Raw genomic sequence first — 18233 nt, 5'->3', positions numbered from 1 at the left:
CACCTCCTGGGTTTCAGCGATTCTCCCACCTCAGCCTCCCCAGTAGCTGGGACTAGAGGTGCCTGGCTAATAAACATTCCCTTTTAATCTCTCTTTTCTCATCCATATGGCTCTTGACAAGGTAGACTGGATGTGAAAAATGATGTAATTCCCAGCCTGGCCAATGTGGTGAAACCCTGTCTCTACTAAAAATACAAAAATTTACCGGGTATGGTGGCGCACATCTGTAGTCCCAGCTACTCGGGAGGCCGAGGCACAAGAATCGCTTGAAACCAGGAGGTGGAGCTTGCAGTGAGCCAAGATCATGCCATTATACTCCAGCTTGGGCGACAGAGTAAGACTGTCTCAAAAAAAAAAAAAAAAAAGAAAAAGAAAAGCGATGTAATTCTCACTGGCTCTATTTGTTTTGATTTGGGGGTTTAACCTACCATCAGCCTGACTGGCCCCTCCCCTAAGGAGAGGGGTGACTGGTGTCTGTTTCTCAGGAAGGAAAGTCAGTCACATTGAGTAAAATCACCTGGAAGTGTTAAATGGTATTTTCAACCTGGGATCTGGGCTCAGAATTGTTTGTGTCTGTCTGCATTTCTGTCCATATTTTTGGCAATTTAGGGATGCTTTCATGAAACACTGGCGAGGCTGTTTTCCTAGACTAGGCCTGACAGGGAAAGGAGAGAGAAAAAACAGCAGCCATAAACACGCTGGCCTCAGAGCCCAGGGGCCACACAAAATCCCAAGGTCAACAGTGACCCTTAGAAGAAAGGCTGGGAAAGCACATTTTCCACTGCTCTCGACTCCAGCCACTGTGAGCCGGAGCCACCACTGCACCCAGCTGGGATGACTGTGCCTTGAGCCAAGAAAACCTAGCAGAAAAATGGAGGCAGCCGTGGGAAATATTTGAAAGGGGAAGAGGGTAAAAAAAAGCAAAGAAGGGCCAGGCATGGTGGCTCACGCCTGTGATCCCAGCACTTTTGGAGGCTGAGGCAGGAGGATTGCTTGAGCCCAGGAGTTCAAGACCAGCCTGGGTAACATAGGGAAACCCTGTCTCTACAAAAAAAATTTAAAAATTAGCCAGGTGTGGTGGCGCACCTGTAGTCCCAGCTACTTGGGAGACAGATGGGAGGATTACGTGCGCCCAGGAGGCTGTAGTGAGCTGTGATCATGCTGCTGTACTCCATGCTGCTGTACTCCAATGCTGCTGCTCTATTGCTGGGCAATAGAGCAAGACCCTATCTCAAACCAAAAAAAAAAAAAAAATGCAAGAGTGGCGATCACCTTCAGAAAGAGGAAAAAACAAGCTCACGTAGTTTATTCCAGGGTCGTATCTGTGGACCTGAAAGTCATTTCTCTGTGTACTGTCTGCTTACCCCTCTCTTTGTCCCCGAGATAGTGGCCGGTATGGCAGCCATGGGGCCTGCCCTGGGAGGTGCCTACGTGGATCCGACACCCATTGCCAATCATGTTATCAGTGCGGATGCAATAGAAGGTAACAGCCCAGCTTGGGGGATCCTTCCTGTCACATTTTACAGGACTCATCTCACGTGCAGATTCACACCCACTCTGGAGGTGTGGCACCCCTTGCATACTGGCTTCCAGGGGTCCATTGGACAGGGATTATTGCAGCCATGGGCACCTGCCATGGGGAGAGAAAAGGTGTGGATGCCCTTGAACCTTCTGTCTCTTGCAAAGGGACACCCATGTCCCATAAAACAAGAGGGTGAAGAGTGATGCTTGTGTGCCCTGCACCCCAACAAGGCCACTTTTTTTGTTCGTTTTGAGACAGAGTTTTGCTCTGTTGCCCAGGCTGGAGTGCAGTGGCGTGATCTCCACCCACTGTGACCTCCACCTCCCGGGTTCAAGTGATTCTTCTGCCTCAGCCTCCCGAGTAGCTGGGATTACAGGCACCTGCCACCACGCCTGGCTGGTTTTTGTATTTTTAGTAGAGACAGGGTTTCACCATGTTGGCCAGGCTGGTCTCGAACTCCTGACCTCAAATGATCTGCCCACCTCAGTCTCCCAAAGTTCTGGGATTATAGGCATGAGCCACCACACCTGGCACAAGGCCACTTTTGTGTGTTTCCCTTGGTGGCATTACATCAATAAGCCATAGTTTATTTCCCCTGAAGACATTTATTGGACTGATACTGAGTTGCACAGCCTGGGTAGACATGCCCCTTGCCTCCTGGGTTGAGTCCGTGTGGCCCTCAGAAAGGCTCCAGTCCAGCCTGAGGCATGAGGAAGGAGCCCCAACAGCCAACTTAGAGAGTTTAGTCTTTGCCGAGTCCAGTGGAGCCACCAAAGGCTTATGATACACATAGGAGTCCATCTGGTACCTACTATTTTTTTCCCTTTTCAATTTTAATTTTTTTTTTTTGAGGCGGAGTCTTGATCTGTCAACCCAGGCTGGAGTGCAGTGGTGTGATCTTGGCTCACTGCAACCTCAGTCTTCCCGGTTCAAGTGATTCTCCTGCCTCAGCCTCCCAAGTAGCTGGGACTACAGGTGCCCGCCACCACGCCTGGCTAATTTTTTTTGTATTTTTAGCAGAGACGGGGTTTCACTATGTTGTCCAAGCTGGTCTCAAACTCCTGAGCTTGTGATCCGCCTGCCTCGGCCTCCCAAAGTGCTGGGATTACAGGCGCGAGCTATCGTTGCTTAAACCCAGGAGTTCGAGGCTGCGGTGCGCTGTGATGGCACCACTGCACTCCAGCCTGGGTGGCAGAGCAAGACCCTGTCTCCAGAAAAAACAAACAGATTTCAGAAGGTAGCCTGGCACCTGAGCAGTGGGGGGGCTGCAGAATTTGTGGGGCCCTGGTGAAGCCACCGAGTGACGCGGAGCTGGGGCAGCCCTGACCGCCTACAGCCCGGCCGTGCTGGCGCTCCATGATGTGCTGAAGCAGCAGCTGAGCCTGACGCAGCAGTTCATCCAGGCCAGCAGGCACCTGCACGGCCTCCCTCCTGCGCTCCCTGGACGCGGACTCCTTCCAATACCACACCCTGGAGGAAGCCAAAGAGGTGAGCGCAGCTCCCCACGGGCAGGGGCAGGGCGGTAGGGGAGTGGCAGTCCCCAGATGCTGGCCAAGGGGATGTGGGCCAGGGCTTGGGCTCCAGCACTCAGCCCAGGGCTGCAGGGATGCAGTGGGGCCATCACCTGCTGTCCCTGTGGAGGGCGCCTCATTTCTTGCCACCTTGTGGCAAGAGCTGCTACTGGGTGGGGTGCTGAGCTCCTGCACCTTGCAGCCAGCCCCGCCTGGGCTGTGTGACCTCAGACTAAAGGGACCTACTGTTTGTGGCACTGTTTTCTCCCATGGGAGGGGTTCTGCCCCTTTCCCTGAGCCTACTGAGAGATCCCCGAGATGGGGCCAGAGGCAGCCCAGCTGTTCTCAGCGATCACAGTCACCTCTTTTTTACCCTTTGAGAATTTTTATCTGATTACCAGCTGGACGCGGTGGCTCACACCTGTAATCCTGGCACTTTGGGAGGCTGCGATGGGCAGATCACTTGAGGTCAGGAGTTTGAGACTAGCCTGGCCAACATAGTGAAACCCCGTCTCTACTAAAACTACAAAAATTAGCCGGGCATGGTGGCGGGCATCTGTAGTCCCAGCTACCCAGGAGGCTGAGGCAGGAGAGTTGCTTGAACCTGGGAAGTGGAGGTTGTAGTGAGCCGAGATCGTGCCACTGCACTCTAGCTCAGGCGACAGAGCAAGACTCTGTCTCAAAAAAAAATTTTTTAAATCTGATTACCAAAAATTACGTGCCTGTTTCCTGAAAATCTTGTTACAGAGATGTGTAACCTGCAAGTCCTCCTTAATTTCAGAGATAACTATTACCAACTTGATATATATACTCATTCAGACTTTTGTATGAACTGTAGTATGCATATTTCTTTTTTTTTATTTTTTTGAGACGGAGTTTTGCTCGTCTCCCAGGCTGGAGTGCAATGGCGTGATCTCGGCTCACTGCAACTTCTGCCTCCTGGGATCAAGTGATTCTCCTGCCTCAGCCTCCCAAGTAGCTGTGATTACAGGCGCCCGCCACCACGCCCAGCTAATGTCTGTATATTTGGTAGAGGCATGGTTTCACCATGTTGGCCAGGCTGGTCTCGAACTCCTGACCTCAGATGATTTGCCTGCCTCAGCCTCCCAAAGTGCTGGGATTACAGGTGCGAGCCACCATGGCTGGCAGCAAATTTCTTTATAGAAATGGTGTTATACAGGTGCGGTGGCTCACGCCTATAATCCCAGTACTTTGGGAGGCCGAGGTAGGTGGATCACGAGGTCAGGAGATGGAGACCATCCTGGCTAACACAGTGAAACCCCGTCTCTACTTAAAATACAAACAAATTAGCCTGGTGTGGTGGCGGGTGCCTGTAGTCCCAGCTACTTGGAAGGCTGAGGCAGGAGAATGGTGTGAACCTGGGAGGTGGAGCTTGCAGTGAGCCGAGATCGTGCCACTGCACTCCAGCCTGGGCGACAGAGCAAGACACCATCTCAAAAAAAAAAAAAAAAAAAAGGCCAGGCATGGTGGCTCAAGCCTGTAATCCCAGCACTTTGGGAGGCCAAGATGGGCGGATCACGAGGTCAGGAGATCGAGACCATCCTGGTTAACACAGTGAAACCCTGTCTCTACTAAAAAAATACAAGAAACTAGCCGGGCGAGGTGGTGGGCGCCTGTAGTCCCAGCTACTTGGGAGGCTGAGGCAGGAGAATGGCGTAAACCCAGGAGGTGGAGCTTGAAGTGAGCTGAGATCCGGCCACTGCACTCCAGTCCGGGCGACAGAGCGAGACTCCGTCTCAAAAAAAAAAAAAAAAAAAGGCGTTATACTATACACAGTCCTTTATGGTGATCTATTTATAAACTTTATGAACTTTTTTTTTTTTTGAGACTGAATTTCACTCATTGCCCAAGCTGGAGTGCAATGGTACGATCTCGCCCCGCCACAACCTCCCCCTCCTGGGTTCAAGTGAATCACCCTCCCTGAGTAGCTGTGATTACAGGTGTGCACCACCATGCCCAGCTAATTTTTCATATTTTTAGTAAAGACAGGGTTTCTTCATGGTGGTCAGACTGGTCTTGAACTCCCCACCTTAGGTAATCCACCTGCCTCAGCCTTCCAAAGTGCTAGGATTATAGGTGTGAGCCACCGCCCCCTGCTTTAAACATTTTACATACAAATTTTTCAATGTTTATTTCTAACAAGTGATGTTCAAGGCCAGGCATGGTGGCTCACTCCTGTAATCCCAGCACTTTGGGAAGCTGAGGCAGGGTGGGTCGCTTGAACCCAGGAGTTCATGACCAGCCTGGGCAACATAGGAAGACTCCATCTCTACAAAAAATACAAAAACACTAGCCGAGCACTAGTGGTGTGTGCCTGCAGTCTCAGCTCTTTGGGAGGCTGAGGTGGGAGGACCACTTGAGCTGGAGAGGTTGAGGCTGAGTGAGCGACATAGCGAGACTCTGTCTCAAACAAACCACCATAATGCGATAATACACAAACCAAATTTACCAAGTATCAAGGAATGTCCAGCGTTGAGATTTCTGCTTGTCTCATTTAAAGTTGTGTTTTGTTCCAATTTTGTAATCCAGATCCAAAGTCCATACTACCTGATGTGTCCTTTGAGCCTCTTAAATCTAGAGCAGCGACCGGTTCTCAGCACTGAGTGGTTGGGGATCCTCAGGAAGCCCCATGAAAGCCATGCTGGGCCTGCAAGCAGGCTGGGCATTTCTCCCATGTGCCTCAGGGACGCCGCTTTAGAACTGCGCCCTCGGGGTCCCCTGCATGCCAGGCCTCTCGTTTCCCTGTGGTTTATCTGCTGAAGAGGGCAGGCTGTGAGTCCCATGGGTCTCTACAATCTCAACTTTGCTCATTGCAAGCCTCTGGGGGCTTTGAACTCATGCCTCTGTTGGTCGTCCATCAGCCAATCCGATGCAGGCAGAAGCCATCTGACTGTGCCACCTGGCTGCAGCCCACCATAGCTCCCAGCTGCCTGCTCCAGGCGCTTCTCCCTGATCTCAGCCGCTCCAAGGGCACCCACAGGCACCCCTCCCTTTCTCTGTCAGGGTTCACCCCTCGCAGGGCTGACCTCGGTGTCCCCCTACCCTCAGTGTTTCTACAGCCCCATGTGCCAACCTGTCACACACATCCTGTGGTTTCACGCTTCTGTCACCTGACAGGAGCCTGCTGGGGACAGGTGCCGGCTTCACTCCCTCCTCCAGCACCCTGTCTCAGACTGTGCTGAGGTGACGATGGTGACGGCGTGGTCTGTCCTCTGCCTGACAGTACATTAGGCGCCACAGACCTGCCCCGCTGACCATGGAGGACGCCCTGGAGGAGGTGAACAAGGAGATGTGAGCACCAGCAGGTGGAGCTTGATGTGACATCTAACAAAAGGTACCCTGTGCACACAAACACAGAGCTCATCAGTGTCCAGGTGTGATGTTCCGTGGTGGGGCAGGCGGTGCCGGGATGAGGGCCACACACACACACACACACGTATCAGCATCCAGGTGTGACGTTCCGTGGTGGGGCAGGCGGTGCTGGCGTGAGGGCCCCAGACTCCTCTGAGCCAAATCCAGCTCAGTGACAGCTCTCCCAGCAGCATGCCCAGCTCCATGACACCAGAGGCCAGTGGAAATAGCTTCAGTGGAGCTGTCCCTACTCACAGCAGGACAGGGGCCACCAGCCTCTGCAGAGCAGCTCCACCCAGGCAGGTCCTGGCATCCCAGCGAGCCAGAGGAAGGCGGGGTGGACAGCAGAAGCCCTGCTTGAGGATATGGACAGGGGACCAGGTCAGCACGCTGAGGACGCCACGTGAGCCCCTGGGCGAAGCCTGTGATCCCAGGCTGCACAGCTCAAACCAGGACATGCGTCTCCTCAGTCAGCCGAGCACACTTCTGACTTACACATGTGTGGGAGAAAGGTCTTTAAAAAAAGGCTTTATTTGAAGGCAAAACAATGAAATCCACAAGAAATTACTAACAGCACGTGTTTACGTCTTATCCTGAATCATACATTTTAACAATTCACAGCTACAGGAAATCTAGAACAAAATCAAATATTCATCACGTTGGGTTGAAAAGTTGGAAGATTTCGCATCTTATTGAAAAGAATTTTTCAAAAATGTTTTTGTACAAATGAATGGCATTGCACCAGGCTGCCCATGGACACCACGTGTGGCCGATTCCCAGCAGTTGCCCACCAGCTTCCGCGGGGCAGCTCCCAACTGGCCTCCCCTCCCTTCAGGGGTGTGAAATGAAATGACGGAGTGGGAGGTGCTGGCTGGGGTCGGGCTCCACACTCTGGATGGGACGGGCCATAGCACACACCAGCCGGTGCAGGGTTCTTCCAAGTGCGAAACTCAAGCAGGGGATGCGATGGGCACGGACTCCGAGGAAGCGCTCGACCTGAAGTGTCTTAGGCTGGCTTCCTGTTAGAATCTTCTGTTTCCCAGATAACAGCAAATGGCTACATTCCAGAAAAAAAGTATCAACTTAAACAACTAAAATAACTGAACTAAGGGCCAGTACGCCTTTGAAGAAGTGGGTTTCAGAATCTCACTGGGCCCCTTCTCGGGTCAATATTCTTCTTTCTAAAACTAAACCAAGGGGAATAAAAATGAAAACTCTGCTTCACTTTGCAAGTCAAGTCAAAAAAGTTGTGTTTCTGTTTTTCAATCTGCGGGCAGTCATGGCACTGGGCCTTGGCTTTGTCCCTACACAGCCGAGGGGAAGCCCGGTCAGGGTCGGTGGGCGCTGGGAGCTGGAGGACAGAGCTAGGGCGCTGGCTCTGGCCCAGGCTGACCCCTCCAGCACATGCTCCTCCTGGAGCCTAAGAGGAGGCTTCAATCTGACTCAGGGCAGATGCACATCCATCCCTTCATGGGTGAATTCTTACTCGGGGCGGAGGATCTTGTGTTTCTTGCTTCACTGTAAAGGGAAACGAGCCTGGGGCCCTGGTGGCTGTAGCGCCTCCTGGTGTGGTTTGTGGGTGGCGCCCGTGCCCTCCACGCCATGGAGCATGGCATTCCCATTGGGCATGTGCTGGTCTTCCTTCGCTTCCTGTGGCTCTCCACAAGTGGAGACGGTGTGAGAACTGAACTGTCACTGTGATCTTCCACTGCCAGTCAGCCAGGAAGGTCCCACAGTCGGCACTGCTGGCCACCGGCATGGCGCCTCCCTGCATGGGCGCCTACTTACACTCGTCCCTGGCCTTCATGCGGGCAATGAAGGAGTAGCTCTTGTTCCTGCGGTAGTTCTCGTAGGGGTCGTCCAGGGCCACGCCCACGCCTTTATACTGGTCCCACTTATCTCGGACATCCCCGCCCTTGATGGGGTCCTGGATCCCTTGCTCCTTCGCACCGAGGCCGCCAGAGCCACTCCAGCCTGGAAACAGAGATGCACAGTCACAACCACGACAGGACAGAGGCAGATGGGGGTGCACATGGGGGACTGAATGTCCAGAGAGCCAGTGTAGACATGGGAAATGGGTAGAGAACCGGCCTGACTCCATCCATCCCCACATGCATTGAGGGAGAGAAAGCGCTGGTGACTCCCGGGTCCAGCACGCTTGAGGACCCTTCCCGTGCCCTCCCCATTCCCCCGCCTTACCCATCTTCACCAGCATCTGATGGCCTTTGTTCTCTTCTCCGAGCCTTGAGTCAGGGATGGGAGGTGCCGAATTAGAACCCAGACCAGCAGAGGAACTAAAATCGAGACAGGTTATTCTTTTAAGAAGTAACTGAGACATTTATTGGAATGACAGTGATGAGGGCCTCACAGCTGCAGCTTGTGTGCATGCTCACTGTCGCCAGGTGACACTGTATGCAGGTTTTGCGTCTCTACCCGTTTATCCTGTCTCAGCTAGACAAGGGGGCTCCAGACACTGGCCCCCACCCCACGCTCAGCATCGAGAGCAGGGCACCTCGAACCCCGATGATGGTTAGAAAGCAGACCCCAGCTACCGCCTCAGGCTTTGCCAAGTGACTACTGTGGTGAGGGTGAGGGTGCCACTGTCCCTGGGCTAATGCTGGCGGCCTAACTCCTAACATAGTCTCCTAACCACCAATGTTTCCACATTCACAGCAAAGCACTGCAGCATCCCAGCGTTACCAGTGTGGCAGTTAAGACAGGATCTTACGGCGGGGTGGGGCTCCTGGACCGTGACCGGCGTCGTCTTCCTGGGGAGTATGACTTGGACCGGGACCGTGACTGGGACCGGGAGCGGCTTCTGGAGGAGCGCGACCTGCTCCGACTTCTGCAGGGAAGGGTGCCCAATGGTCAGCAGCAGCCAGGCGTCATGGGGAGGCCACAGGAAGAGGCCTCGGGCACTGCCCTCCTGCGGCAGCCTCTGCCTACCTGGATCTGGAGCGGGAGTAGGAGCGGGAGCAGGAGCGCGACCTTGACCTTGAGTACGAGCCTGAAGACTTGGAGGATCTTGAGTTGGAGCGGGAGGAAGAACGCCCTCGACTCTTGGATCTGCTCCGAGACCTTGAGGGTCCACTGTGGGGAGAGGCCTGATGATCAGGTGCCCCCGTGGCAGCCCACCCTGGCCCTCAGGTTCCTGGACGACCCCAGATGCAGGGGTGTGGCTGTGGATGTGGTGCCATAGCCACACAGCGGTATCAAGTTCCTAAACAGTGTGGCCGAGCCTGCTGCTGTGTGAATTCAGGCCGTGTGGAAAACACCGCCCCACAGGCACGGGCTGTGTAAGGGTGGACGTGCTGAGCGCGTCTGGGGTCTACTCTAAGCCCTCCCATCGCAAGCTGTGGGCCCTGGCCGCCCGGCCGCTGCAGACATCTGTGCTTTACCTGTTCCTCTTCTCCTGGCCTTTCCTCCGCCGGGCCCGCATTTTTGCTCGGAAGAACTCATAGAGGCCGTTCTGCTCCCAGCCTTCACTGTAAGACACGGCATTCCCTGTGTGGCCACGTGACGCCCACTCACAGGAACTCGTGGAAAAGTCATCAGGAGTTAATCCACAGAACCTTGGAGAGTACATGGCCCTGTGGCTGTGGGCTCCGAGCATGGGTGCAGCGGACCTTGGCTCAGCGTTCCCACCGGGCTGTCCTCCTGCAGCCCAGTGGCTCCTCTGGTGCCCACGCCCTTGCCACCCTGCTGTTCCACTGAGGTGGTGGGGACTCATGGTCTGTAGAACTGGGGAACAGGAACACTGACTCATGGGTGGACAGGCCTGCAGCCTGGCACAGAAAGAAGGGGTGACCACGGGGAAGGGTGGGCTGACGGCCCTGTGGCGGCCAGCTGCTTGAGACGTGCCGCCATACCACACCTTCCCTAAGTTCTTCTGATGTGTCTCCATTAAAATGCCCTCCACTGAGGGCCACGTGTGTGCTGTGCCTATGACACACACACTTGTCACTCAGGGGCAGGGGGGCAGTTTCTCCTGAGGGACAGCTACATTTTCTAGCCTGGGCAGAAGGTGTGGTTGTTGGGAGCCGGGAGAGGGGACAGAGGCCTCCTGCCCGCCCCACCGACCTGGGTCCCTTACCTGTTCCTGGGTCTGTCGTGGGATGGGGGGCTGTAGAAGGCCTCCACCGCAGCCAGCAGCCTCTCGCTGGGCGGCATGGGGGGCGGAAGGCGGATGTCTTTAGGGTCCAAAGGCTTGTACTCGTGATCTTCCAGCTGTAGCAGAGAACCCAGCTGTCACCATGCCTGGGCAGAGCCCTCTCAGGCCCACCCAAGGTCTGCAGGGAGTGGGGTCAGGGCAGGGCCCAGGTTCAGTGTCAAGGGTGCCCTGGGCACTAGAGCTCCTCATCCTTCCCTCTTGGGGAACCCACACCAACCATGGTGGGTCACAGCTGCTCTGAGGCTGGTGACAATCACAGGGTTCTCTCTTCAGAAAATCACCCACAGGGGACATGGTCTCCAAACTCAGGTGACAGGAATACCCGCTGGTTTATTCACAGGCATGCGGCAGGCCCCTCACGTCACCCTTTGCTCACAATGCCTACCCTGGGCCCCTCCCTCAGAACAGCCTCAGCCCCAGCACTGGAGCCCACTGGCCTGTCTCCTTCTGCTCCGTCTCTGCCTCCTGCTGAGGCCCTGCCTTGCCTGGCTCGCCTGGGCCCCCCCGCCCACAGCTCTCTCTGCTGCTTGTGGCACCTGGACTTCAGATGGATGGGTCTGAGGGAGGATGGGAAGTGGCAGTGGCTAGCACGCCCTTGGAGCCCCAGAGCCCCAGCCCTGGCCCCTTCTTGCCTCACCTCCTCTTGCCCTATGCTCCGGCCACCCCACACTGGTACCAGCTGCTGCCAGCCCTGCCTGGCTCCTCCAGGACCACCCCCTCCCTGTGTGCTTGGCAGGCACAGCTCACAGGTGGCTCCTTCTAAGACATTCCCTCCATCAGCAGCCCTGGGACAAGGTGCTTCTGAGGGCCTGGACCGAGAAGGATGAAGGAAGGAGTTGAGCCTCATAGCCCAGCCGGCCCCACAAGGCTGAAGCTCCTCGCAGCGGGAGGGATACGAGGGGTAGGGCAGACATGGCGTTGCTCATGGCCACATCATGCAACTCCAGTTCAGACACCTCCCACTGATGGATCAGGGTCCCTAGGGAGTGGGAGATAAGGAAGGGGCGCCCCGGGAGGCACCCGGTCCCGTGTGTTCACTTTTCACCAGGAGAAACGCGGGCCAGCGTGGTGAGCATGCTTAGCTTGGAGCCCACCGCGGGGCGTTACCTTCACGAGGGGGGCCATCAGCCCAGCAGGGAGATCGAAGTAGGGCACGTTGGGGACCAGGCTGGGGTCATCGTGGTTGATGTGGGGCGGGCCCTGTCGCCGCATGTGTGGGGGCTGTCCATTGAAGCCGTGGGGGGGAGGGCCGAAGTCGGGGTGCTGGGGTCCAGCCCAGGGCGGGTGCTCGTTGATACCAGGATGAGGCATGCGATGGCCAGGGTGGTGGTGAGGGGGGCCCATTTCTGCAAAATAGAGACTTGTCTCAGGACCACAGGCCAGTCAGGATCTCCTAGGTGACAAGTGCTGGAGGGGAGGGCCTCAGTAAGGGGCCAGGAGCCAACCCTCCTGGGAGCCTGCCCAGCACCTTCTCTCACTGCTCTAGACCAGGCAGCAAGGCAGGGAGGAGCCAGGCTCTGAGGGGCCTGTCCTGCACCCATAGGCACAGCCAAGAGAGCTTGAGGCTGAGGGAAGAGAACCACAAAACCCCCAAACTGCAATGTGAGGGCTAAGTCGTGACCGTCCGAATCCATACGCTGAAGTCCCAACCCCCAGTAGCCTAGCTCAGGACAGAACCGTATTTGGAGACAGGGCCTTTAAAGACACAAATGAGTTAAAATGAAGCCATAGTGGCCCTAATCCAATGTGACTGGTACCCTTATAAAGAGAGATTAGGACACAAACACGTAGAGAGAAGACGGTCACCTATGAGCCAAGGAGACAGGCCTCCAAGACACTAACCCGAATCTGCCACACCTTCACCTCAGACCTCCAGCCCCCAGATCCTTAAGACAAATACATTCCAGCTGTTTAAGCCATCCAGGCTGCGGGACTTTATCATGACAGCCCAAGCCAAAAAGTAAAAGCAATAAATGTGCCCAGCGGTCTCCAAACTACATTTATAATCAGGAATGTATTTAAAGATACAATGCTGGGCACGCTCACGCCTGTAATCCCAGCACTTTGGGAGGCCAAGACGGGTGGATCACTTGAGGCCCAGAGTTTGAGACCAGCCTGGCCAACATGGCGAAACCCCGTCTACTAAAAATACAATTATTAGCTGGGCATAGTCGTTGGTGCCTGTAATCCCAGCTACTGAGGAGGCTGAGGTGGGAGAATCACTTGAACCTGCAAAAAGGCTGCAGTGAGCCAAGACTGTGCCACTGCACTCCAGCCTGGGTGACACAGTGAGAGTCTCAAAAAAAACAAACAACAACAAAAGGCCAAGTGTGGTGGCTCACACCTGTAACCCCAGCACCTTGGGAGGCTGAGGCGGGCAGATCACCTGAGGTCAGGAGTTCGAAACCAGCCAGGCCAACATGGTGAAACCCTGTCTCTACTAAAGATACAAAAAATTAGCCAGGTGTGGTGGTGCACACCTGTAATCCCAGCTACTAGGGAGGCTGAGGCAGGAGAATCACTTGAACCTGGGAGGCAGAGGTTGCAGTGAGCTGAGATTCCACCATTGCACTCCAGCCTGGGTGACAAGGTAAGACGCTGTCTCAAAGAAAAAGAAAAAAAAAAGCCGGACGCGGTGGCTCAAGCCTGTAATCCCAGCACTTTGGGAGGCTGAGACGGGCGGATCACGAGGTCAGGAGATCGAGACCATCCTGGCTAACCCGGTGAAACCCCGTCTCTACTAAAAAATACAAAAAAACTAGCCGGGCGAGGTGGTGGGCGCCTGTAGTCCCAGCTACTGGGGAGGCTGAGGCAGGAGAATGGCGTGAACCCGGGAGATGGAGCTTGCAGTGAGCCAAGATCCGGCCACTGCACTCCAGCCTGGGCAACACAGCGAGACTCCGTCTCAAAAAAAAGAAAAAAAAAAAAAAAAAAAAAAAAAGGAAGCCCTAAAAGATTAGAAATAAATTGAATGAAAAACATACTGGGCATGGTGGCTGACATCTGTGGACCCAGCCACTCCAGAGGCTGAGGTGGGATGACTGAGAGTAGCCTGGCCAACATAGCAAGACCCCATCTCTATTTAAAATAAAATATCAAAAATTTTTTAAAAAACAACAAAACTAGTTTTTTTTTTTTTTTTTTTGAGACAGGGTCTGTCACCCAGGGTGGAGTACAGTGGTGCGAGCATAGCTCACTGCAACCTCAGCCTTCTGAACAGCTAGGACCACAGGCACCCGACACCACCCCAAGTGTTGATTTTTTAAACAAACTAATAAAACAGGAAAATTGGGCCAGGCGCAGTGGCTCACGCCTGTAATCACAACACTTTGGGAGGCCGAGACGGGTAGATCATGAGGTCAGGAGATTGAGACCATCTTGGCTGACATGGTGAAACCCCGTCTCTACTAAAAACACAAAATTAGCCGGGCGTGGTGGCGGGCGCCTGTAGTCCCAGCTACTCGGGAGGCTGAGGCAGGAGAATGGCATAAACCCGGGAGGCGGAGCTTGCAGTGAGCCTCTGCCACTGCACTCCAGCCTGGGCGACAGAGTGAGACTCTGTCTCAAAAGTAAATAAAATAAACAAACGGGAAAACTGATGCAAAAAGCAAGCTGCAGCAGTAGAAAGAACGAGGCCTCGCCCTGCCCTAGCCAAGGCCACCCACAGCGGGAAGCTTTTCCTACTGGATCTGCCGCATCTGTAGACAGTGCACAAAGCTCCTAGCACGGCTGGGAGGAGGGGATGGAGTTGCACCTCTGCAGCCAGCCTGGCCTAATCAGAGCAGCAAGGCAGTCTGTGTCCTCACTTCCTGAGAACCCGGGCCGGGCTCCTCGGACGTTCCATGACCCTGTGCCTGTCACTGTGCACTCGGGAGCATGCCAGGACCACAAGCAGTGCTACCAGCCTGCTCGGCAGGCGAGCCGTGGGTGCCTCCACCAGGCCCTACCCGGACGCCCGTACACTCACCGGCAGGGAAGTCCCCCTGGGGGTAGTCGAAGCGGTGGGGATAGGGCGGCCGCTCGAAGGGGTGCCGCGGCGGGAAGTCGTCCTGCATGAAGCGGGGCGGGAAGCGGTTGAAGTTGTGGGGGTGTGGAGGCTGGTTGAACTGTGGGTGCTGCTGGTGGGGCGGGAAGGGCCCCCGGAAGTGTGGGGGCCGCTGCATGCGGAAGGGCGGCTCGCGCTGGCCCCCGCCCCAGGGCGGCTGCTCGTGCTGGCTGTTCCAGGGGCCCTCGAACTGGCTGTTCCAGGCTGGGTCAGGCTGGTTGTTCCAGGGCGCGTCGCGCTGGCCGTTCCAGCCAGGGTCACCACGCTGCTCGCCCCACATGCCTTCATGGCTGTTGTTCCAGGGGGGGCAGTGGGGTGGGCCGCCCTGGTGGTGCGGGTAGGGCGGCTGCTCTGGCGGCTGCAAGGGAAGGGACAGGCGTGAACCCTGCGTGGTCTGGGCCCCAGTGCTTCGCAGCATCACAGCGCTGGCTCAGACCATGGAGGCGCTGCCCTGGCCACCTCAGGGAGCCTCCTAGGCTGATGCCTGCGGCGATGCTGGGCACCAGCCCTCAGCCCGGACCACATGCTGCTGCGAAAGGACCAGACCCCCAACAGCTGCACCTGCATCTCAGTCCCAGGGCTGCTCTGCCGCTGGGGCATGCTGCACCCGCATACAGGCCCCGCACTCCAGGAGGCGCTCCCCACTACCACTGCCACACAAACGCAGCTCCCTCGCCCCTTGGGGACAATGGGGTGGAGGCACAGACAGTATTGCTTCTCAGAGCATCCCAGGCACCCACGGGGTGGGGCTCACTCTGACACCACCTGCCCTGCCTCACTCCCCATCTCCCCAAAAGCCATCTGCTGGGGTCAGCTCCCAGACACACTGTGGCACACACATCCTTGTCTCAGGGTCTGGTTGAGGACCCTCCACCCGAGCCAGCATCTTCCTGTGGACCGAAGACAGGAGGCTCTTCCCTCACTAGCTCCTGCTCTGGAGACTTAAAGCCAAGAGGGCAAACTCCAGTTTGGGCTGGGGAGGTGAGGCGCGCAGAGGCCAAAGAGAAGGCCCGTGTCTAGGGTCACAGATGGGTAACTGTGCTGATAACCCCTACTAAGGGGAGGCCTCAGCCACCCAAACTGCTGGGATTACAGGCGTGAGCCACCACGCCCAGCCTTGTTTTTCTGTTTTAGAGACAGGGACTCACTCTGTCACCCAAGCTGGAGTGCAGTGGCATGACCATAGCTCAACGAAGCCTGAAGTCCTGGCTGAACCAATCCTCCTGCCTCAGACCGCTGTGTAGCTGGGACTACAGGAGTGCACCACCATGCCAGCTTATTTTTATTCTTTGTAGAGATGGAGTCTTGCTTTGTTGCCCAGGCTGGTCCCAAACTCCAAACTCCTGGCCTCAAGCAATCTTCCTACCTCAAGAAATTACTTCTAAACATGTTAAGACCCCACGTGGCCAAGTCAGGCAGGGCAAGCTGCTGTTTCTCAGTGTGGACTGCAGGACGCACTGCTGGCCTAGCGGGGACCCTCAGTAAGAGGCGTGCCCACTGTCTTGAGCCCAATCCTCTGGTCTGCAAAAAGACTGAGGCTGGAGACACTAAGGGCCTGTTTCCACACCCACAAAACAGGGACAAGAACTGCTCTCCCAGCTGAGGGTACCTGCAAAACGGCCACCACCATCTGGCTCCCGGCCAGCACTTGGAGGCAGGAGCTGTCTTTATGGGCGTGTCCAATCTTTAGTGAGGTTCAATTTCATGTCCTGAAGCTGGGCGTGTGAGGCTTAAAGCCACAACCACCAAGTCTCAGTCCAGAGCCAGTCTCCTTGCCATCCTTACACCTGTCCTTGTGGACAGGGAGTCACCCGGAAAGGCCACGCTGCAAAGCCAACCAGGCCCCATGGTCAAGGGGGAAGTCGCGCCTGGGAAGGCCAGGGGCTGTGCCTCAGTGCTCTGAGTGGAACCAGCACGCTCCAGGGCATTTCCCAGCCATGCTGTGCCAGATGAGGTGGCCCCTGCCTTGGCCCAGGCGTATGTGACCCATAGCAAAGCTGCTGAGGTCTCCCAGGGGCAACATGCCTGACATTTCTGACACCTCCTTTCCTTACTTTTAAAAGCACCTTGTTCTTTCCAAGATGACAAAACACTTTCACTCAGCTAGCTGACCCTGTTTCAGAAGGACAGGAAACAGAACGCCTTGCCGTGCCTCGCGGCGTTAAACTCCCCTGCACCCGCAGGAAAATGGGGATCTACACTACACAGAAGCCCCAGCCATCAAAGCTCAGGGAAGGGACATGAAGACCTGTCACTCCACCTGTCCCGGTGCCACAGGAAGACAGGGCTGTCACTAACCCAGCATAAGCTCTGCCACAGAGTATCCCTTGTGTTTCCCAGTGAGCCACTCAACGCCCATCCCACTGCATATGGGAGGCCGCCCCGTCAGGCCAAGGGTGCCCATCTGCTCCCACGCCACGTTCCAGTCAATACCTGCTGCTGGCCCCAAGGAGCCACAGGGTGAGGCTGGTCAAACCAAGGGGGCTTGTTCGGTGGGATCTGGTCGTGTGGCCCGGGGCCCCGGGGGCCGGCGGCTGCGGGATCCTGGACCCCTCCTGGGGCTTCGTACTCTGAAGAGCCAGGCATCTGGATGGGAGGCTTGCTGTCATCTAAATCGAAGTGACAGGCTGTTAGAGCAGGCCTGGCAGCAGGAGGTGCTGTCTCCTCTCCACACCACCCCAGAGCAAACGAGGCTATGACTTTTAGCGCCCAATGGATGACTGCTTCAGGACCCCACTAAAACCATGACCATTACCGGCCTCCAGGAAGGGGATGGGGAAGAGGGGAGGTTTTGACCTTGAACATGACACACATCTGTCCTTTTCAAAGCTTTACAAGAAACATGCCTCACTTCTGCCCTCTTGGTTTGCTGAAGAATTTCTGTCCACATTGAATTTGATTAGACATTTTTCCGGTATCTAATTAAAATATCATTTCCCCACAATCTCTAATTAAAAGACCATTTCCCCACAATCTGTTATTTTCTATCCTATACAATCCTCATGTTCCTGGAACAAATCTTCTTTGATCAGAATGTAATTTTAAAATCCTTTGCTAGATTCTGCTAAGATTTTCCTCAGTATTTATGTGTCTTTTTCAGAAGCGACCCTAGATTGCATTTTCTTTTTTTTTTTTTTTTTTTTTTTTGAGAAGGAGTCTCGCTCTGTCACCCAGGCTGGAGTGCAGTGGCCAGATCTCAGCTCACTGCAAACTCCGCCTCCCGGGTTTTACGCCATTCTCCTGCCTCAGCCTCCCGAGTAGCTGGGACTACAGGCGCCCGCCACCTCGCCCGGCTAGTTTTTCGTATTTTTTTAGTAGAGACGGGGTTTCACCGTGTTAGCCAGGATGGTCTCGATCTCCTGACCTCGTGATCCGCCCGCCTCGGCCTCCCAAAGTGCTGGGATTACAGGCTTGAGCCACCGCGCCCGGCCTGCATTTTCTTTTTGAGACAGGGTCTTGCTTTGTTACCCAGGCTGGAGTGCAGTGGTGTAAATACGGCTCACTGCAGCCTCAATCTCATGGGCGATCTGGGTACCTTTCCTCTATTTTTCTCTTCTCTGGGAACAGGAAACACATCTTTTGCTGTTCAGGAATGGAACAGTTGGAGTTTTA

The 18233-nt window shown here is 55.3% G+C and overlaps 2 protein-coding genes across 5 annotated transcripts in view; one reads left to right on the top strand and one right to left on the bottom strand.

The window, feature by feature from the left end:
• The window catches only part of C8H19orf44 (chromosome 8 C19orf44 homolog), a 23830-nt gene extending 13484 nt beyond the window's left edge, over window positions 1-10346 (top strand). Inside the window, 5 exon segments of the mRNA XM_030935223.1 lie at window positions 1388-1483; window positions 2843-2943; window positions 2945-3010; window positions 6278-6388; window positions 9079-10346. Of these exon segments, the coding sequence (XP_030791083.1) occupies window positions 1388-1483; window positions 2843-2943; window positions 2945-3010; window positions 6278-6349 (335 nt within the window). The 3' untranslated portion in view covers window positions 6350-6388; window positions 9079-10346.
• CHERP (calcium homeostasis endoplasmic reticulum protein) overlaps window positions 6914-18233 on the bottom strand; it is a 24736-nt gene continuing 13416 nt past the window's right edge. Inside the window, exons 9-17 of one of the 4 annotated variants that reach the window (XM_030935221.1) lie at window positions 17055-17230; window positions 14544-14979; window positions 11684-11922; window positions 10499-10632; window positions 9804-9977; window positions 9352-9495; window positions 9134-9250; window positions 8605-8699; window positions 6914-8379 (exon numbers count right to left, since the gene is read on the bottom strand). In XM_030935221.1, the coding sequence (XP_030791081.1) occupies window positions 8186-8379; window positions 8605-8699; window positions 9134-9250; window positions 9352-9495; window positions 9804-9977; window positions 10499-10632; window positions 11684-11922; window positions 14544-14979; window positions 17055-17230 (1709 nt within the window). In that variant the 3' untranslated portion in view covers window positions 6914-8185. The remainder of the gene's footprint in view (window positions 8380-8604; window positions 8700-9133; window positions 9251-9351; window positions 9496-9803; window positions 9978-10498; window positions 10633-11683; window positions 11923-14543; window positions 14980-17054; window positions 17231-18233) is intronic. The other 3 variants (XM_010361483.2, XM_010361482.2, XM_030935222.1) reach the window with 3 other exon arrangements.

The sequence above is a fragment of the Rhinopithecus roxellana genome, chromosome 8 (genome assembly GCF_007565055.1).
Source record: "Rhinopithecus roxellana isolate Shanxi Qingling chromosome 8, ASM756505v1, whole genome shotgun sequence".
Taxonomy (NCBI): Eukaryota; Metazoa; Chordata; class Mammalia; order Primates; family Cercopithecidae; genus Rhinopithecus; species Rhinopithecus roxellana.
The sequence above is the reverse complement of the archived record's forward strand: the minus strand, read 5'-3'. Positions and strand labels throughout refer to the sequence as shown.